At 37.0% G+C, this 22,718-nt stretch overlaps 1 protein-coding gene across 1 annotated transcript in view; it reads left to right on the forward strand.

Annotated features, from left to right (window-relative positions):
- TENT2 (terminal nucleotidyltransferase 2) overlaps positions 1 to 22,718 on the forward strand; it is a 44,995-nt gene that overhangs the window by 16,988 nt on the left and 5,289 nt on the right. The window contains exons 10-14 of the mRNA XM_066569547.1: positions 185 to 313; positions 2,483 to 2,526; positions 8,318 to 8,454; positions 16,588 to 16,679; positions 21,924 to 22,003. Of these exons, the coding sequence (XP_066425644.1) occupies positions 185 to 313; positions 2,483 to 2,526; positions 8,318 to 8,454; positions 16,588 to 16,679; positions 21,924 to 22,003 (482 nt within the window). The remainder of the gene's footprint in view (positions 1 to 184; positions 314 to 2,482; positions 2,527 to 8,317; positions 8,455 to 16,587; positions 16,680 to 21,923; positions 22,004 to 22,718) is intronic.

Here is a 22,718-nt window from a genome sequence, read left to right on the forward strand (position 1 = left end):
TACTATATTTTGATTTTTATAGGATGGATAGTAATTGGAGAATTCTGTAAGTAAATTCTATAAAATGCCTGTAGAATGTAACCTTAGAATAGAAAACTATCATGTTGATCAAGTAAGAGCAAATGTTGATTAATTGCTATCTAGTTAAATGTACTTTTTTGAGATGTGTTTATTTTACTTGCAGTTGAGAATCGAGTTCGTCCATTAGTACTTGTTATTAAGAAGTGGGCAAGTTTCCATGACATAAATGATGCCAGTCGTGGTACTTTAAGCAGCTATAGTCTTGTGTTGATGGTTTTGCACTATTTACAGAGTAAGTATTTTTACATGTTTAAACTGTCCCTTTTAAGTTCATATTTGTGTAGTTTTCCTCTTTAATGAAACAAGTATCTCCTACACAGAAATACTTTAAAGTAAAGTGAATTTTACTCCATTTCTTTAGTGTTGCATTTGTCTTGAACAAGTGGACCTGCTCTTTGGAGACAGAGTTACCACCTTTAAAGAGGTTTGGAAAAAAAATGTACCTGGAGGACACTGTGCAGCTATAAAATAAACTCAAGTACTACTTCACAAAAATGCATAAGTAGTCATCTGTAGTCATCCCTGGCAGCTGCCCACAGCTGTCTAGGAAAGAGGAAAAAAGGGTTCAAATAATCCTTTTCATGCAAAACTGTGATCAGTCAGCTGTCTTGGGAATATCAGCAGTCCAGAAACCAAAGAGGAGCCTTCTACCTGTGCTTCCTCAGCCTTTTCTGTGGGGGAAAAAAAAGCATGAAAAAAAAGACCCTGAGGTGTGGCCCTGTACCCTGTACATGCATCTAAGCATCAGGTTTTTAGGTTCTGATATTTTATTCATGCAGATTTTAAGCTTTTTTCTCCTGCTATATGCATGTGATGTTCCTGAAAATAGCCTAGAATTTCTAATAGTGTGTCCTAGAATTTCTAATAGTATTTTTGTTGATACTGTGGAGAGAAAAAAAAGAATACCTTTCTTTTGCACTAGTGTTCCTGCCTTTGCTAGGCAAATTTATTTTCTATACTTATTTCCCTATTATTATACTTCTAATAATATACTTATTATATTCTTATACTAATGTAGATGTCTTTGGACCCAAGTTTAGTGTGGCTTGAGTTTATTTTATAGATACATCAGTATCTTGTACATGAACTTTCTCCCACATAATATGTCTAATTAACTTGAACAGTAAGAAAAGGAAACTCATAGGGCAAATGCTAGTGGTGTTAATTTTTCCCCTCCCATCCATCCTCTTAGTAAAGCTTACTAAAGCATACACACCTAGATATACAAGACCTTGATTGTTTGCTCAGATTTTGTTGCCTTTTAATTTAGTGTGGTAGAGAACTGGAAAGTATCCAAGATGTTGCAGAAACATGAACACCCACAAACAAAAATGTTATTGAAGCAGCTGTGGTAATTTTCTTAGCAGTCCTGATAGTATATTCTACTCTTTGAAGATACTCCAAGCACATTCTAAGAATTTTGCTGTTCTGATTCTTAGACCCTATGGAAAAGGGATTCTGTGACATCTCTTCACCTGTAAGACCTTATAAAAGAGTGAACTAAGTCCCAAGTCCAAGACCTGTGTACTGAGTTTATTTTCCATAGTGAATATTGTAGACCAATTTCTTAAACCATGCTGAAGACATGATGTTAAAGCCTTAGTTTGAGGAGTGCTCTGACAGTTCTAGAGCTGCTTGAGTAGGATGTAATTACTTTGGGATTTTGATTCATCTACAGGACCACCTAATCACAGTGATTTTTTTTTAATGTGTCTAATTTATATAGTTCAATGGATGCACTCCCAATCCACGGTTTTCATAAAAGTGACCAATATTTAGATAATTTTGTGTTTATTAGTATTGTTAATGACTGCATGATCTTCATAACATATCTGCCATTTAGCAGACCAGCTAATACTATTAAACTGTATTTGTGTATTTTGTGGGAATTTTGCTAGCAATGCCTGCTAAGTGTGTTGAGCATTTTTTAATAGGTTGGAGACTCATTACGTAATACTTGGCAGCTGAAAAACACGCTCTTCTGCAGTAACTGTAGACTCGTTCATAGAATTGTATTAGATGTAAGGAAAAAAAGATGAGTGAAGCTCTAATTTTTCATTTAGGGAATCTAGATGATTTTCCTATAGCTATGAATTCTGAATATGAACTTCAGAAATAAAGCTATACCCAGCTGCTATAGAATTTTTCATGCCTTTTATATATAGTAGTATCTTGGTAAGACCTTCCATTAGCTGAATAAAAGTCCTATTGTACTGTACAGTACTAAATACAGTAATATAAATGTTTCCCAAATAACTTATTTTACAAAATGCATGAAAGTGAAGTTATTGATAAATGTTTTTAAGATAGAATTTCAATGCAACTCTTTGGTGTAGTTGATATGATATTGCTTCCATGTGAATTACCTGAATCACAGCAACTTTCACCTTTTTTTTTATAGCCTTACCTGAACCCATCCTTCCATCCCTCCAAAAAAATTACCCAGTAAGTGTTTCTTACGGATTTACTACATCATATATGTGTGTGACCCTGCTTATCTAAATATATTAATTCTTAACTATCTCTAACTGGATTAAGTTGAATTAACAGTTCCAGTAGATCAGGTCATTGATATGCCAGACCTAGGTGTGAAAAAGATTATTTGCTGCTTTTGGTAATTTCTTTAATGAAAATTGTTATGTATGGGAAGATCTGACACACAGTTAGAAGAAAGTGCTAATGAAAACCACTGACCTAGTTCTCTTTATGCTGACCTAGAAATATTCCTGTGTCAGCTATAACTTTCTGGTTCCTGTATCTTCATGTGTTAAGTAGTGCTTTTTCATTCAGCTCTGTTGCTTCAGAATTCCTTACCTTCCTACAGCTCTTGAGTTGCCTGGTATTTCCATGTGCAGAAAGTGAGCGATACATGGTTTACTAAGGAAACTTGAGACATCACAACATTTGACTTCAGTCCAAAAAGAAAGCACTTTTTTGGAACTTTGCTATTGTAATCAGATCATACTCTGTTCATTTCTGGAGAGGTCAGTGAATCAGTATACTTTGGTCCTTCCAGAGTTAGGAGTGTAATAGTGAGATTTAATCTAAGAAAAATTATCTAGAAGTAAAAACTGCCCTCCTCAATATTTACCTGTGCACAGAAGTGCTATTGCTGAATCATTCTATGCTGTAATTTATTAACAAAAAATGCTCAAATGGGAATATTTAGTGGTGCTGAACATCAGAGAGAAAATACTGTGTGTCGGCCATTTTGGGTAATTGAGATAATTGAGATGCAAAAGAAAGCATTGAGCAATAATTCACTGCAGTTTTATTTATGCATTGTAAATCTGCTTAAGGGATCCTGTGCTATATTTTTATGGTCTTTATCTTTTCCTGTCATTTTTTTTATGGTACTCTATACCTTCTAGTTTCTTCACTGGGAGTGCTGAAGAGTTTTTGAAACTATCTTTCATTTCTTGTATCCTTAGCTTTATCTGATAGGTTTTTGAATTGCTAGATTTGCTAGTTATATTTCCTTAAAGTTTATGTGCTGTAGTGTTCTAAGTTTTGTGTAGCATGTTATTTAGAGAAAAGTGTTTAGAACTGACAACTTTTGACTCTTCTGTATTTATAATGCAGATATTTATATTTGTTGTGTTCGAACTTTGTGGAGACCTTCAGAATACTATAGAAATATTAATGCCTTCAGTCATTAAAGCAAATGTATACACTACTTAAGCTAAAAAATCTAATTAATGTAAATGCAAAGTTTTATCTTGTGTTGTGTGAAAATGGTAAATGACTTGCAGGTGAGCACTGCTGTAAGAACTGCATTTTTGCCCTGTTTTGATGTAGATTATCCTTGATTTTGTTGTTCTTTCTTATATTTGGAGAATTGATGAAATATTCTAGAATTGCTAACAAGATTAGAAGAATATTTTATGCTTGCTTACTGCAAACCAAATTGCAAGTACGTTTTTGATCTACTGTCTCCATTAGGAATATAATTAAATGTTTAAAAATTATGAAACTTGAAATTTCTGATTACTGATATTTCAGAGGAATTTAAAGTGAAAAATACAGCAAAACAATTTTGGCTCTCGTGGCTTGCAGTAATAATTAAAAAGCACGGGCAAATTTCAGTATCAAAAGAAACCATATATTTTTCTTATGATTGTAGCTGGTCAGAGTTGTGTCTCTATACAAAAACTAAACAAACATACTGCATCTTCCCTATGTACATCTACCCACAGTTTTTCAAAATCAAATCTGCAGCCTGAAAATACTTCCGTGATATGGAGGAAACTGCTTATCTTAAATTGTTGGTACCATATCGGAGAGACATGCTTACATAGAGGAGGAAACAAAAGACAGATTCTGTGCCTCAGTGAATCCCTGCTACAAATGTGAAGGGTGAGAAGTCGTGGAAAGCCACCAGATTTGCCCACTTTTGCATTCTATTGTCGTCAGGTAGTTTCCAGCTGGCACCGAGCTGATGTGTTTTAGCAGCCACTAGTTTAAAGGGAGTATCAGACCACATCAAATGCAGGGTTGTATTCTGGGGCTTCCCATGCCCCCTAGCCAGGTAAGGTAGATGGAAGTAGCCGACCAAGTGCATTCATCAGTTTTGAAGTCTATATAGTATGTGCTTCCATGTCAGTACTTCATGAATAATCTCTAGAGAACCTGTGGTGGATTAAACCATTGTGGCTGGTGAACATGGCTTTCACTGGCACTCACAAGGAAACTTGTGCCTGACTCACCACTGTTTCAAGAAGTCTGATGTTTTAACTGAAGTCGAGATGAAATTGGGTTTCCATGAATGCTCTGGATGGTGAACTTCAAGGACTCTAGCATGAGCACATTTTTGTTTCTGCTACCTCAGCTTCATGTCATGTCTTGCAAAGGGTGGAGCAGAAGGTGGGATGGTCCTTAACATGAGAGTCAGCCCTCAGAAAGACGCAGTTTGCTTCACACTGAGTTGCACTTTTAAAATATTTAAATATGAGTTAAGTACTCGTTTATAGGACTGGGGAAAAGAATATTTTAATTGTGTTAAGACATTATGCTGATGTAACTACTAAATTTTTTTGAACAAAGAATCTTGTACATTCAGAGTTAAACTCACTATACATCAAAATACTCAAATATAAATCTTATTTTGATGTACACTTTTGTTTCTTTCCAGTGTGTAAGGTGGAATGAGTATACTTAAAAGCATTATGTAGCCTGAACATGAAGCATGTTGCTGAATACTGGTATTTCTTGAGAAATCAGCCAATCAAAGTAAAAATTAGAGATCCAGCAAAAAAGGCAAAAAACTTTCACGTCTCTCTTCTGTGGTATCTTAAAATAATGGAGAGCTCATTTATATTTGTTGCTCAATCAGATCCTGAATCTAATTTCTCTCTCTTAAGACAACTTGAGGCAAAGAGACAGTAAGCAAAATAGGGACTAGTTTTTAATAGAAGCTGAATTTTTTGCCTTCTAGAGCAAGTTAAGGAAAGAAAATGTACTTCCAAAGGTGCTTTGTAATTACATTTTTTTAGCAACATCACCTATGTGCAGAATCTGTAAGCTGTACCTTGTTTTGTTTGTCTAGTTATTCCCTGAGTCCCTCTAGTGGGAAGGAAAATACTGTTATCCTTGTTTTACAGCAGGTGGACAGAGATGAGTTGAAGCTAGGGGATTATCATGGGTTGTCTGTGGCAAAGCAGAAAAAAAATATCTAGGTATCCCTTAGCTGGTCTGACCTCTTGTTCACTAGACACAGAGTGATTCCTTTGTTAAGAAATGACCTTAAATTACATTGTTGGTAATTGAATTACTGAATAATGGTATATCTTGACAGAAGCTGTCACTAAATCTTGCCAATTTTAAGTAGCAATTAATTTGGTTTTACGTGTAGAACTTTCTAATATGGTAATAGCAACTTAAATAACAAATTTTCTGTATTTCAGAAAGGTGAAACACTTGGTTTTGCCTTCTCAGTGGGGTAATCAGCAACCCACAGTGCGCAAAAAATAAACCTAGTAACAGTATCACAAACATGTGATTAATACATTGCTTTGTTTCCCTTAATAAGTCTTATTTTCTTCCAGAAAAGTCCTATCAGTTATGCCTTCTAGTTTGCAATACTCAGTTGTCTTTTTAAGAGCAATTTTTATACTGACATACCCACTAAATCAAGTGGAAATGAGAATTACTTATATGCATCTCTTAAACTAGGTCGTTGAGGGTTTTAATAGTTAGCTGCTATAGCCTGTAGCCTGTGTTTGTACTAATGTACGTGTCTAGAATAATGTGTGTATTTGCTTGAAAGCAAAAGCCTTTCTGAGTGAGAAAATCTTTGATTTGTCTGATATCTTATTGTCTACCAGTAAAAAAATAGCTTATTTTTATGAAAAAATAATAAAATAAAGCCTAACTTTTTAGCTGTCAAGGCTATCAACCTCACTGTGATGGCAGAATTCTCTTGCAATTGAGAGGTTCTCAGGCAATTAAATAGTCAAAGTTTAAAAAAATTAATCTTGTCTTCCTTTTCTACTGCCTCCAAACACTTACTAGTCATAGTAGACATCTGTTGTAATTTCGTTGCACTTCTGTTTTGTATTTTCTTAGGTCAGTGGCCCATTTTCTTCTTCCTTTCCCCTCCTCCCTTTTATGTTTCTTCATCAGCTGGTGTACTGTTAATTCTAAATTCAATTTTTCTGACTCTTCCTGAGTTTTCTGTGGGGATGGACAAGGAATGACTTTCACTGTAGTATCTTCCTGATTAACTTTCGGGTTAAAACTGTGTTTATTATATGGCATTGGAACAACTGTTCCTTTCTAGATCTTTGTATACTGCATATCTGCTTTTTATGTCTGTGTTTCCATTGTTTTGGTGTCTTCTGATGAACTATAAACTGTTAAATTCTGAGCTTTGTGAACTAAAATAATGTTTTACATATAACATTTTATCATATGAGATCAACCATTGAAATTTTTGTATCTCTAGAAGAGTGGCTTTTTTCCCCCCAAAAGGTGTGGCACAAGGTTCCAGGAAGTTTTGCTGGAGCTGACAGAAAGAAAATGGGAGTCTCAGGCTTTCCAGTCCTACTGGTTTTGTCACTTAACAGTACTTTTCTCAGAGGAAGTAGTGCCAGCTGTGGATATGGAAATAATACTACACTATGTAGTGCTTCTAGTGCTATTCTAGTACTAAAAAATTTGAATCACGCCTGATACTACTCTTAAAAATAAAAAAATGAATGAGTGGGGAGGGGAAAGAAGATACAGTAATGAGTGAACAGGTTCCTAAATTTAAATAAATGTGTGTCTTTATCTGATTGTAATATTTGCTTCTGTGTACCTTGAGTTCATTTTCAGTAAAACACACAACACTGCTGTAAAATGGTGTTAAAACCAGGTATCAGCAAGTTATAAAAATTGTTCCTGTAGCAAGAGGAGATATGTTTACTTCTATGTACCCCAGTCTATCACAAGAACCTAAAGGATGCAATGGACACTGAGACAGCAGGGCAGTTCTAAAACCATGTGTATTTAGTCTTGTATGTAGTCCTTTTTAAGCTGGCAATGGTGCCTTCTTTTCATAGCAAACCTGATTTTTTCTTACCCCATCATACTAACCCTCTTCCCCTACAGAAAAGCATGCTTCAGCTGAAATGCAGCATTCTGTGTATTCGCGTGTTTTATATAACTTCATTGGTGGTTGGGGTTTTTTTGTTGGTTGTTGGGTTTTTGGGGGTTTTTGGAGTTTTTTTGTGTTTGTTTTTTTTTAATTCTTGGCTAGAGGAAGTCATACCTGCAGTCTTTATGCTTATTTTGTGGGTGGATGTAGGTTCATTCGTATGCAGTTTTTAACTTGGTGCTTGGTAGCAATGATAGGCCTTCCTCTGGATTATTTCTGTACTTCAGTTAAGCTGTGGGAAATTGACAGTAGGTGCATTAACTTCATCTATGTATTTCTCAGCTGAACTGCAGTCAGCTCAGTGCAGGCTCAGCTTTTGCTCTTGTAGTTTTAAATGCAAGTCTAGTTCAAAGATTCTCCCATGTTAAAATTCTTTATCTTGTATGCTCCTGTGCAAGATAATTCTACCTGAGTTCAGAGGGAGTAACTAGTATTCAGTGAGGCAGAAGAGAAATAGTCCTTGGCTTGTCCTTGAACTTAAAATAAGCAAATAATAGGCAGCTTTCTTATTGTGGAAAATACATGTATTGGGGTTAAAGCTATCTCTGTGTATATATATATATATATGTATATATACACACTCTGATTTTATTTTGACAGGAATGTTTTGATCCTACTATGCAGTTGCATTTTGTTCATCAAGCACCACGTACCATTCCTCCTTACGTCTCAAAAAATGGATCAAGCCTTGGAGATTTGCTAATAGGCTTCTTCAAATATTATGCCACAGAATTTGAGTAAGTAATAAGATCATTTTAGTGGTTTAGAAGATATGAAATTTTGATTCCTTCTATTCAATATAGCAACACTTTATAACCCTTGAAAGAAAGAAAAGCAGCAATGCAGGAGGGGTGACTGAGAGAGAGGAAGGCTATGAGTGGAAAGGCTAAATGACAGTAGGAATGCCAGTAAATTGTCTGATATCTTCTACTTAGCTATTCTTTCTTGTAAAATAGTTCCCAAAAGTTAGAGAGCTTTGTCCTTTTAAAATTTCTGGGGTTTTTTATACTGTTACACTATTCTATAACTGCTTATTCATATGTGAGATCTGTTCTTAGTTGTCATTTACGGCATCAGCTGTGATATGAATTATTTGGACCTTGAGGGCTGTGCTTGTCTTTTGTCATACTTGAGTCAATGGAGGTAACTGGCCAGGTGGCTCCTTACTTTGATCAGAATATAAATCTGTACAGGCTTCACCTAGTGAAGAATTCTCTCATGTATAGTTATTTCACTCACATTATTGGTTTACTAGAGTCTGAGTTCAGTTTTGGCATCTGGACTTCCTTATATAAAAGGAGAAGCTTAAGTTGTGAGGACATCTGAAAAAGCCTTAAATTACAACTGTTTTGCCAAATTGTTACCCATGTACTTCTGAATTTCTTAGAAAAAATGCTTGTTCTTATAAAATATCAAATGGTTGTATCTCAATCAGCTTGAAGATCTTCTAAATAACATCTGAGGCAGTTGTTTCATGCATGTTGCTGTCCTGCGTATGTGCATCATCTCCATTTCTTGGAAGGAGAACAAAACAGACAATTGGATACGCATAATTTTGGAAGTGTTCATAATTTACTTTAATATAAGAAGTGAAAGACTATAAAATCATTAAAGCATTTCTGGGGTGTGCATCACATGTAAAATATGTAAGCTAAATCCCTATGGCCTGTAGTAATGCATGAACCAACTGCGTTTTGTGCATGCTTAAGCCTGACTGAAAGATTTTCATGTAAGAAATTTTCTTTCAATAATCTCTGCAGATAAGAGAATGGTCTTTTGTCTGAAATGTTTCTCCTGACTACTTGTCTTTTTAGCTGACAAGGTGACGTTTACTAAAGAAGCAAATGAGAAGACAGTGCTGGGGGATAACCTTAGATTCTTAATTTGTGTGGGATACTACATGAATCTTTTACTACTTGACTGTACAAGCTGTTAATCTTCTTATATATGAAAGTAAATATCTTATCCGTTAAGGAATTTTCTGGTTTGCCTATGCAAAGTACCAGAGATGATCTGGTCTAATTACAGGAAAAATACCTAATTTGACTTTTTTGTGTTTGGGTGCTTGTTAACATAGTCAAGACCAGATTTCTGCCTAAGTTGGTGGCTGATCCAGAATGACTTCATTTTTGTCTGCTATTAGAAAGGATATGCTAAGACATATGCAGACCAAAAATTCTGCAATATCAATGTTTGAGCTGATTGCAATCCCTAAATACTATTTTACTGATGATTATAAATCAGGAAAAAATACTGCTTAGATTTATTCATAGACACACAGAGGAGCTTCTGCATAAAAGAAAGCTTGAAAAAGTAGATAGTGAAGATAGGATAGTTGCTGATGTCAACAGAAGAAACTGTTTCAAAAAGCAGCTGAATAAAAAGAATACCTGATGTGTTCTTCTGGTGTTCAGTATTTGTTAAGTATTTAATCATTTCACTTGTGATATTCTGTTAAAAAAAAGAAAAAAAATACCAGTAAAAACAGCCATTAGAATTCCTGTGTTGAAAATGCTGCTACATAGCTGAGAAGTCATTTGAGGAAATTATGCACTTAATGCAGCAGCCTTTATTATTTTTAACTCTTTCTGCAATGGAAATAAAATTTAGTCAAGTGTACAGTTTATCTGTGTATCCCTTTCAACTATAAATCCTCTTTGAAAGGAATAGGATTGATAGTAAAATTCCATGTTACTTTCATTGACTGGAGAAGACAAATAAGTGCACCATAGGGAGGAACATGAACATGGTGCTTAAAAAGTTTTGTGTGTGTGATAGCCAGCCAGTGAAAGTAAAAGTAGTCTCATGCTAGCCACAGGACCTTTCATCTTTCCTTTGAAGTTGCTGATGGGAACAACAGTACAAATGAGAATGAGGGTAAGAATGAAATATATAGAATCATAGAGTAATAGAATATACTCAATTGGAAGGGACTCCCTCAGGATAATTGAAATCCAGCTCCTGGAACTGCATGTGATCATCCCTAAGATTCATTCCCTAAGACCCTGTGCCTGAGAGCATTGTCCAAACACTTCTTGAACTCTGTCAGACTGGTGCTGTGACCGCTTCCCTGGGGAGCCTGTTCCAGTGCCCAGCCACCCTCTGGGTGAAAAATACTTTCCTAATATCCAAATTAAACCTCCCCTGACTCAGTTTCATGCTGTTGCCTTAAGTCCTGTCATGAGAGTGAAGAGATCGGGGTCAGCTCCTCCTCTTCCCCTCATGAGGAAGTTGCAGACTGCAATGAGGTCTCCTCTGTCTCCTTTTCTCCAGGCAGAACAGACCAAGTGACCATAGCCACTCCTCATACAGCTTCTCAAGGCCCTTCATGATCCTTGTGGTCATGCTTTGAACACTCTCCAATAGCTTTATGTCTTTCCTATACTGTGACACCCAGAACTGTTCCTAGCACTCGAGGTGAGGGAGGTGAGGCCACCCCAGTGCAGAGCAGAGCAGGACAATCCCTTCCTTGCCCAGCTGGTGATGCTGTCCCTGATGACCTCAGGACATGGATGGCCCTCCTGGCTGCCAGGGCACTGCTGGTTCATGTTCAACTTGCAAATACAGCCAACACAGGGCTCTCATAGTTCTGTCTTTCATGGAAGAACTAGAGTTAGAGTGTGAGTGTTCCTTTTCTTTGCTGTAATAAGTAGTTTTTTTGCTGTTTGTTTTCCCTGTGAAACATTTACTAGTGTCTATATGCACCAAAATTCTGAGATTGTATTTCAGACAGTGTGACTGTTAAATGAGGCTATATTTTTATGATCTGTACTGGGCCACTGAACTTTCCCTGTTGGACTGTCATGTGTTTGATGAAAAGATTGCTTCAGAGATTGTGACTTCAATTTTTGTAAGCTCCTATCTGTGGAGTAGGATGCACTACCAGATTTGATACACAGGAACTGTTTTTCTGAATGAACAGCATGCAATCAAGAATGATCAGATCATGTGTAAAGATCATAATTTTGAATGGAATAAATCATTGAAGCCACCTGTCTAGAATGTTTTAACTACTGATCTATTTTACATGTAATCATCAGGAAGTTAAGAGAAGATGGAGATATATTGTTTTAAATTTCTCCCTCACTCTAGCAAAGGCCATTAGGTATTTCAATTAAAATCAGTGATTTTTTTTTTTACTTGATATAGGACAAGATGGGCTTAAAGAGTATAGCAAAGGAAGAAATAGGAGCCTTGCATCCTGTGCAGTCATGCATAAGTCCTTGTATTGTATTTATTTTCCCTTATGCTTTTAAACTGTTTTGTGTATTTAGACTATAAGGTGTTTCAGAAAATTGTTTTTCCACAGTCTTACTCTAGGGTTTTCAGTGTGTCCATAAGAAGTAATTTTTGTACCTCTTTATCCCTGTCCCCAAAGAAATGTGGTTTGGAAATTGCAGCATGTATTGGAATAGCACACCCCATGTGGCAAAGCCCGTTTTGTCTTTATGGTTGTATATTTATCTTGCCATTAGAGTTCAAGTCTGTAATGCTTCTTATGATACAGCTGGCTATGGTAGTGACTTCATTTTAACTTTACCTATTTAAAATTGTCCACTGATTAAGTAGTGAATGTAATCAAGAAAAAAAGTGTAGATGTTCCCCGAAGCAAGTATTTGGAAACGTGTTTACCAGCCCCTCTGAAGGAGGTGTCTGATTTCAATTCTGCAGCTGTGAGTGAAGGCAGCAGGTTTTCACTTGGCTGTCTCCTTACAAAGTGAGACCTTGAAGCAAGGCATTGCTCACCTGAATTTATTCTTTGTGATTACTTCCCTTAAATTTACCATGGCAGGTTAAGTAGTAGTTGTTTAGGATCATTCACTGATTTGTTTATGGTGCACATGGTAAAAGCTTGCTTACATTTTAATGACCAAATATAAATTTTCAGCAAGAAGTTGCTTGCAGCTCTTTTCACAATAGAATGAGTTAGGTAATAAAGGGATCATTTTTAATACTATGTTGAATTAAATATATTTGTAACTTGTACCCATCATACTGTGTGTATACAAGTGGCTTTGATTTGTAAGAATGCTCTGGAAAAGAAAAGTTTTTTTTCCTGTTTGTACTGTAGTCATACAAACACCTGAAAATACCTACTAGTCTCCTCCTTTCAAATACTTGCCTTTGCCATGAAAATGACATATCTAATGCATTCAGTGAATACAGAAGTAATTGATAATTGAAGTAGCTGTTTAAATGGCAGTGTTAACTCACAGATAGAAAATGTGTGCAGGGAGAGTATCTGCTTTATGTTGGCAACAATTAAGTTATTATATGCAAGCCAAAGTAGCTAAAATTGACACACAAATAATTTGCTATTCATAATTAATTTCTAATTCAGTATGATCTTGGTACCAAGACAGTTCTGTATGACTGTCAGATAAAAGAGTTGTTTTCAAATTTAAATTTCAATTTTAAATAAAAGGCTTTTAAGTTTCAAATTTAAATAAAAGGCTTTTTAAACAGCAAGAAGTGCCAATTTTTTGTTGCTTTTTGCTTAACCAGTGTATTATAAATGCATTTATATTTTTGCTGAGGGATCAAGTATAGCCTAGGAAGAAAATAATTCAAGAGAAGAATTGCTGTTTCAAGTGAAACAGTACTGCCTTGTTAAACCAAATACACATCAACTACTTCTTTGCATGACTTTCTCTCTCTTTCTCTCTCTCTCTCTCTCTCTCTCTTTCTCTCTCTCTTTGTCTCTCTCTTTGTCTCTCTCTTTCTCTCTCTCTTTCTCTCTCTCTTTCTCTCTCTCTTTCTCTCTCTCTTTCTCTCTCTCTTTCTCTCTCTCTTTCTCTCTTTCTCTGTCTCTTTCTCTCTCTCTCTCTCTCTCTCTCTCTCTCTCTCTTTCTCTCTCTCTTTCTCTCTCTCTTTCTCTCTTTCTCTCTCTCTTTCTCTCTCTCTTTCTCTCTCTCTTTCTCTCTCTCTTTCTCTCTCTCTTTCTCTCTTCCTCCACTGGCCTGGATCTCTCATTTTTAAATAAGGCTTTAAAAAAAGCAAACTGTAAGCTTCTGCTCGCAACATGTGTTCTTGAGCAGCAGTTTAAGCTTGTTTGATGCTCTAAGCACAGGGGGTTTGTCTTTTGTCTTTTTGTGTGTGTGCGCTTGGGGTTTTTGAGCAATTCATCTGATTTAAGCCTATATTGATGGTTGATTATTAAAAGACATGATAGGAAAGTATTTATGCTCCCTATTTATCACAAAAGTAGTCTACTGTGGGAATTAAGGAGAGGAAGGATTATGGGTTAGAATGGAGGCTTTAGTGTACATTGAATTCTAGAAAAGATCATCATCATTACTAATTTTCTAAAGGATATATTAAGAGAATGCTGAATATACACACTGAGGTATCCTAGATCTCTTCATGTGCTGTGTCCTGCCTTTTTTAAAAATAGGCCCTATTCATAGTGTTAAATATTTGTGTTCTGTGAAATTACAGTTATTGAAACAACTGAGCTCTATAGGAGGCTTTAATTTTGAGTTGTATTCAAGATAACTTGTAAAATTACAGTCAGGATTTTTAGCTGACTTGATGACTTAATGACATTGTTGACTTAATGGAGTTACAACAGCAGATCTGTGGTCTAGGGAGGACAGAATTCTTTCAGATTTAACTGATGAATGAACGGATGACAGTATTTTAATTTACAGTTGATATCTACAGATTTACTGCTGGTGGTTGACATACCCAGCCTAGCTCCTCTGTCAGGTAAGACAGATAAGACTAGTACAACTGGAAGCATACTGCCCAGCTATTTCTACCCATTTAGTCAGGACATATGGTGATGTATTGGTGATCCAACTGTTCACTGATGTGGTGGCTCCTGGGTTTGCAAAATCATCAAGATTGGTAGAGACCTTTTAGACCATCTAATCCAACTTCCAATGCAGCACCACTGTAATCACCCCTACAACATATTCCCAAGTGCCACATCCAGACATCTCTTGATGGTGATTCCATCATTTCCCTAGACAACTTATTCCAATGCCAGTTTACTCTTGCAGTGAAAAATTGTTTTCTAATACATAATCTCAACCACTACTAGTACAATTTAAGGCCATTTCTTCTTTTCCTTGACACATGGCAGAAGAGATTGACCCCTACGTGGCTACAACATTCTTGTAGTTGTAGAGAGAGTTGAATTCCTCCTTGAGCTTCCATTTCTCAAGAATAAAAAATGCCCTTTCCATCTGCTCCTCATAGGACATGTTTTCTAGACTCTTTCCCAGCTCTTCTTTCAACAAACATCAGACCTCAGTGTGTTTCTTGTAATAAAGGGCAAAAAACTGGACACAGCATTCAAGGTGTGGCCTCAGCAGTGCCCAGCACAGGGGGCCAATCCCTGCCCTGGCCCTGCTGGCCACAGCATTGCTGATCCAGGCCAGGATGCCATTGGCCTTCTTGGCCACCTGGGCACAGCCTGGCTCATGTTCAGCTGCTGTCACCAGCACCCCCAGGTCCTTTCCAGCCACTCTGCCCCAGCCTGTGCAGCTGCCTGGGGTTGTTGTGACCCAAGGGCAGGACCCAGCACTGGGCCTTGTTGAACCTCACACCATTGGCCTCAGCCATGATCCAGCCTGTCCAGATCCCTCTGCAGAGCCTTCCTGCCCTCCAGCAGATCAGCACTCCCACCCAGCTTGGTGTCACCTGCAAACTGATTGAGGGTGCCCTCCATGAGATCATTGGTGAAGGTATTAAACAGGACTGGCCCCAGTACTGAGCCCTGGGGAACAGCACTGGTGACTGAACACCAGCTGGATGTAACTCCACTCACCACCACTGTCTGGGCCTGGCCATCCAGGTACTTACTCATTCAGTGAACAGTGCACCTGCCCAAGCCACCAGCTGCCAGTTTCTCAAGGATATTGCTGTGGGAAGTTGGGAAATGGTGTCAAAGGCTTTGCTAAAGTCCATGCAGACTACATCACAGCCCTCCCATATCCACTGACCAACCTGACCTCCTTGCCACAGAAGGAGATCAGGTTGGTCGGTCAGGATCTGCCTTTCATAAACCCCTGCTGGCTGGGCTCAGTCCCATGACTGTCTTGGATATGGGACGTGATGGCATGCAGGATGACCTGCCCTCTTTAGTTAAAAGCAGCTGAAAGGTGGCTGGGTAGATGAGAACATAAAACTGGAAGTGGGGTTTTTTTTTGGCTTCCCTTATGTTTGGGATATTGTTGTGCCAAGTGTTATAAAGATGGTGGCACCTCAAAAGGCCCTATAATCTGCCTGCTGTTCCTGTTTAAATGTGGTAATTTCCATGTTTTGTTGTAAAGCTGCCTGCAGAAAGTAGTAGAGAGTTGTTGTACTTGCAGATCTAAAATTCATCATATATAAAGTATTGAAACTTTCTAGTAATAGAAAGTTTCCTTTCACAAGGAAAGGTTCCTTTCACAAGGAAGGCCTATGAGCAAATTATTTCTACATATCTTTATACTATTGAGTGTTGTTTATGGAATGCAGTATGTTACTTGTCTACAGTTATTCCTTATATATCTTTTCTTCCTACAGAAAATTCTGAAAAATTTGACTCTGTAATTTATTTTGAACTTGGAAATAAATGTAGGTCACAATGTAAATTGTCACAAAGTTTGACATTGTTAGTAGAAAAATTCCATTGTGAATATATGTTACTCATGGATAGCTGTGATGCTCTGTTTTGGAGACGCTTTTTGTACTTGAAGTTCTGTTAGTAGAAAAGTTTTCTTGTTTCCTACTCATGATGTTAAACAAAATTACTCATTATTACAAAATACTGTGATATCCAGACTTATAACATTGCAATCTGACAATTTTTTAGTGTAAACTGATAATTTGAAGATAACTAAGAGTTAAAATTTTTTACAAATTGTTTTCCTTTTCTTTAGTTGGAGCCATCAAATGATATCAGTTCGTGAGGCCAAGGCTATTGCAAGACCTGATGGTATTGAATGGAGAAACAAATTTATTTGTGTAGAAGGTAATACGTGAAGCTGCATTATAGTTTTTAAGTGTTAAGGCATTAAATACATAAATCTATAAATTAAACTTTACCTTGGTTGTGTTTTGAGAAATATATTGCATGTGTGCATTATGTAGAGAAGGAAGTATAACCAATGTAAATAGTTTGTAAACAATCCCGTCAAAAACATTTGAGAAGGAAGCTTAAGGTCTAAACTGTTTAAAAATAGTACTCCTGACCTTTTCTTCAAGAGCACTCATTGCCCTGTTACTTTTGGACCAGGGTTTAGGATTTTGATAAGGAATAGCCTTTATGCCACTAGTGTGTGTTTTTCTGCTCCACAAAAATAGTTGTCAGTTTTGCCGAGTTTGAACTTCTGAAAAAACACAGCAGGCACATACTCAGATTATTCTTGAAGAATATGCTTTGTTCTTGCAATGTTCTGGCATTGCACTGACTAGGTTATGTATACGTTGATCTCCTTGTGGGTACTATTTTTGGCTGGCTAGTGAACATAGGCTTTGTGCAGAGACTACGTGATGCCTTCCAGAACTGGAGGGTAAACCCAGGCTACCTGTTGGAGTTGCAGGTCTCAGCTGTCTCAGTGCAGAACTGAGTAGGAGCACTGTACAGACAACCAGATTCATGTGCTAGTGACACCTTTCAGCTGCTGTGGGGAATGTACATGGAGAAGATGAGCAGGTAAGCATACATAGGAGATGAAGCTTGCAGTAAGGAAAGAGAAGATGATAAGCCAAGAGAAGGATTGAGATGTTAGGAGAATGAGGACAGACTGAAGGGGTTGAGAGTTGCTGGGTAACTGGAAACAGTTGTCACAAAGGGAGAGCTGGCCTGAGCCCTGGCTGCAAATTAATGAAGGCTGTTTGACGTCACAGGATGAAATAGGAATATAACTTGAACAGGAGACAAATGGTATGGGGAAGGTTGTTAGACACTGAGAAGATTTTGCTGGGGGAGGAGGAGAATAAGTCTGTTCATCTGTGGATGAACAGACATTCTTCAAGATTGATAAGGTTTAGGGTTGGGGTATGTATATACTCTCCTGCATTTGTGCTGCTCTGTGCAGAGAATCGCCTTCAATCAACTTCCCCTGCTTGTGAACTTGGTTATTCTGTGGTCCAGAGCTCACGGACTTGGCCATAGTCATATGAATGTCAGTGTAAAGCCACATGATGGGATTCCTGTTCTTTATTTGATCCTTTGGGAAAAAGTCAACAGTTATAGGAGAAGAAGAACACACTGAAATATAGTTGCATTGGACTCTGTGGTCTTAGAGTTGAGAAATGTGAGAATTAGAGTATATGCACAGCTGAAATGATTCAGAATAGCGTAGTGAGGCACTGCCAAGGCTCAGGTCTGAATGTGGGAGGTGGGAATGCTGGGCTGCTATGTTTGCTGCTGTCACGTGATGCTGATCCACTGTGTTGCAGGGGGCTGTGTGTTTGAAGCTCTCAAGTATTTTATGACATTACAAAGTGGTTGAATAATTAGGTTCTCTTTCTACCAGGCTGGAAAATAGAATATACATCAACATAGATTGATTTCATAGAACTTTTCCTTAATGCTTTTGCTTTTGAACTATTAAAAAAGTCAAAATTATCTATAGGTGATATATCTGATTCCTTCCTTGGTTCAAGACCTAGTGGGTTTAGCCTCACAAACCAACTTTTTTACTTCTGATTTGGGAGGGAAAAATAAAATCTACTTTTGCTCAAAGTAGACTTCATGTTTATAACAGCTGTTAAACTGAACTAGGTTAACAAAGTATGTACATAAATTTCTGTGTACTTGAGAAGAAGATTGCAAAAGTTAGGTAAACATGCCAATATATTCTGTTTTCCAAGTCTTTGTCAAATTTTCCTGTTCACAGATTAATATTGCAGTAATTGGTACTATTGCATTTATTTTTAAATATCTAAAATGTACTTGTTGATAAATTACACAAGTCTGTGCCTGCAAGTTTCCACAATTCTGCATATAGTACTGTATTTAGATTAGCTCAAGAAAAACTGTATTGTGTTTTAAATGTTATGGGCCTTAAGGCTGATTCTCATATGTACTTCTGCTGTTAGAGAAACAAATATAGTAGAGATGCTCTTTCCAGACACTTTAAAATATGATAGGCTTTTACTATGATGGGGATACAGTGATACAGAGAACCCTGCTTTTGGATAATATTTTTAACAATCCTTGTCAGAAGCTCTAAATGGCTATTAACTATTCCAGTTTCAGTTTAAATCTTGTCTGTATCGAGTAATATCAACTACTGTCCTGTTGGAGAATAGGAAAAGCTAGAAATGTGGCAATTTTATGAGATAATTACATTGATAATAATTTAGGGAAATCAAATCAGAAGCCACCTAAGCTGTACCTGATTCATATTTGTAGTTTCAAGTCTTTCAGATCCACATGCTAAAAATAATTTAAAAAAATAATTCCTCGGGCTTGGTTAGCAGCAGTTCTGGAGCTCTGTGATACCATGTATTTTTGTTTGGAAAAATTATTCCCTTTAGTCTTTCCCTCAAGCATCAGTGTTAAAGCTGTGTTACTTTTTTGTTTTAATATTCTCATCTCTGTGTTTGAAGAAAATAACTTTAAACAAACTCTTACTGTCTTGATGGTTAGAAAATATAGTGGTGTAAAGAGTAGCTGATTGTAAAATTATTCTTGCTGTGCTTCAGAGAACCAGTTTGTCTTTTGACAAACAGTAAATAGGCAGGAATATTAAAGGGAAGATGTGAGTTAGCTTTTGTGCCCGGAATGCCTTTTTTCCACAGATGGTTTGAGAAGATTGTACAGTTCAGCCCTTGTGGCTTTAAAATATAAATATGACTTGACTCAACATAAAGGTCCTAGCATTAAAAAAGCAGTTACCATTACATTTATGATACACAAATAAAATGCTGTATTTGTTCACATAGTATATGTGAACATGGAGTTCTTAATTATACTAGATCACTCTCTCAAATAATGAGACTGATATTAGATGACTGTGTATGTTTTATTTGGTTTTCAGTTTTTGTTCTAAACTAGAAGTATGATGCATTCTGAAATAAGAGAAGTTTGCCTGTAACTGTCCACTGAAAACTAGGTAGTTTGAAGAGAATCCTTTTAGAAGATTGCTAAATACAACATTTATTGCATGAAAAAATTTCTTAGTGAATTTAAATAGCTAGCAGAAATAAAAAAGCCATGGAGCATGTACCAAATTTGAAATTCCAGTCTCCATGAAGGTACAAGCCCTTCTGGTGTCTGTGTAATGCTTTATTTTGCTATACATCACTGTCTGAATGAAAGTAATTCATAACCAACTCAAACCAAAAAAAAAAATCTACCTGATCTGACAAATACTTCTGTGTTTCTGTGGTCCTTGAGGACTTCCATACATTCTACCAGTGTGAAATACACAATATTACCTAAATAGTTCTCTATTAAGGAAAAAAAAGACTATAAAATCTGTTTTGTAGCACACTGTAATGCATATTTTTTTAGTATCAATTGCTTTAATGTTGGCAACCGTATCAGTAGCAAGAACTACTTTTTTAATCTTGCAATTAAAAAAGTTCCAAACTATTAATTAATTTAGGATAAAAAGGGAGGGGGGAACATCACATTGATTAATCATCAGTTAGAAAGTAGAACCCCCAAATGGTTAACTTATGAACAAATATTGCAGAATAGGTATGGTGTGATAAAGATATGAGCAGTTGGTATGTCTTATATTAAAATTATACTAAATATTTTACTATATTCTCAGTATTTCACTGAGAAACTGTTGAATGAGATTAATCTAAAGTGAATAGTTCCAAGAATCTCATGTCTCATATGTAATAAGTTTCAAAATATTTTAATATGCAAAATCATAGTCTGATATGTTATCACAGACTATTGAGCTGTAGCAGATAATTACTACTGCATAGTACAATCATAGTATGCTTCAACACATAATAAGCTGAATTTATTAGAAATTACATATCATTAAAGCATTCATTGAATCATAGAATGGTTTAGGTTGGAAGAGACTTTTAAGTATCATCTCTTTCCAACTCCCCTGCCATGGACAGCGACATCTTTCACTAAACCATTTTTCTCAGAGCCTTATCCAACCAGGCCTTGAGCACTTCCAGGGATGGGGCATCCATAGCTTCTCAAAGCAACCTCTTCCAGTGCCTCATCACATTCACAGTAAAGAATTTCTTCCTAATATCTAGTCTTAAGCTTGCCCTTTTTTGTTTAAACCTATTCCATCTGGTCCTATCACGACATGCTGTTGAGAAAAGTCCCTCTCCAGCTCTCTTGTAGGCCCCATTTACATACTGGAAGGTGCTATGAGGTCCATCCCAGAGCCTTCTCTCTAGGTGGATCAACCCCAGCTCTCTCTGTCCTTTCAGAAGAGGTGCTCCAAGCCTCTGATCATCTCTGTGGCCTCCTCTGGACTCCCTCCAGCAGGTCCCTGTCCTTCCTGTGCTGGGAGCCCAGAGCTGATGCAGCCCTGCAGGTGGGGTCTCAGCAGGGCAGGGCAGAGGGGCAGAATCCCCTCCCTGACCCTGCTACCCACCCTGCTCTGGATGCAGCCCAGGACACGTGTGGCTCTCTGGGCTGGGAGTGCCCATGGCTGGGTCATGTCCAGCCTCAGCCACCAGCACCCCCAATTCCTTCTGGGCAGGGCTGCTCTGAGTGACTTCTCCCAGTCTGTAATCATGTCTGGGATTGTCCCGACCCAGATGCAGCACTTTGCACTTGCAGTTTTTGAACTTTGATGAGATTTGCATGGGCCCACTGCACAAATTTGTCCATGTGCCTCTGGATGGCATCCTGTCCTATAGTGTCAACTGCACTGCTCAGCTTTGTCTCTCTGACAATGTTTTCCATTCAGAGCATTCAGAGAATTCAGTGTTGGGGTGTTTTGGTTTTTGGGAGTTTTTTTGGGTTTTGGGGTTTTTTGGTGGTTGGGGTTTTTTTTTGTTGTTTTTGTTAATTCCCTCCTCCTTTTTATTGGTTTGTTTGTTTTGTCTTGGGTTTTCTTGTTCTTGTGGTGGGGCAGTTATTTTGTGTTATTGGTTCATTTAGTTTAGTTTTGGTTTGGGGTTTTTTGGATAAGTGTTATGTAGAAAGAAAGCTTGAGAACCAAAGAGGAATTGAGTATTTAAAGTACTTTTGGGAAGCAGCTTGACCCTACTTTGTTAGACAACCAACTCTAGATTTCTTTAACAGTTTTCATGTTTGATTTTGATCCTCCAGAGCCCTTTGATGGGACAAATACTGCTAGAGCTGTACATGAGAAACAGAAGTTTGATATGATCAGAGGTGAACTTGCACAGGTAAAAAGTAATCTCATGTAATTTTTCTGGTCACTTTGTTTTTCAAGATAGTTTTACTATCTTGAAAATGCTAGTCATTAAACCTGCCTGTTTCTGATGTTTTATAGTTTGTACAATAAGTAGTAAAAATGCATGTTTTTAAAAATATGTGGAAAAATAATTTAAGAGTATTCTTTAATGTCTACCATTAAACTTCAGGTTTACACTGAAATGGGTACTCCAACTAGTAAAAACCCTCTCTCTTAGATTTTCTTGTGTGTGTAAAATTCTAACAGTGGTTAAGACCTTTAACCTTTTTTTTCATTCATTATTTATTTTTACATGAATTTGAGTGGTAATAGATAATATTTTATTATTCTTACAATCCCTTCTTTTAATAAATATCACCACCAAAATAATGGGGGTTTTCCTATTTTTAATATCTTACTTAGGTGGGTACTTTTCTTTAGGGAGATCACACTCATAATTTTAGAACATGAGTAGTTCAAACATGAACTTTCATTGTCCTAGTCAGGGGAGGAAAGGACACTTTGAAACAAGGGAAAATTTAGACTTTGGTTAAGCGTTTTTCTGAAAATTTTTTGTATCAACTCTTTTATGCTTCTCTCCTATCATAGGCATTGCTTAGGTATTGCAACTCAAATTCTAGGTTTCTGAGATCTCTGACTATTTTTTATGTAGCTATGACTAAGGATTAGTGCGTAGAACTGGCTTC

The sequence above is a fragment of the Molothrus aeneus genome, chromosome Z (genome assembly GCF_037042795.1).
Source record: "Molothrus aeneus isolate 106 chromosome Z, BPBGC_Maene_1.0, whole genome shotgun sequence".
NCBI classification, from domain to species: Eukaryota; Metazoa; Chordata; class Aves; order Passeriformes; family Icteridae; genus Molothrus; species Molothrus aeneus.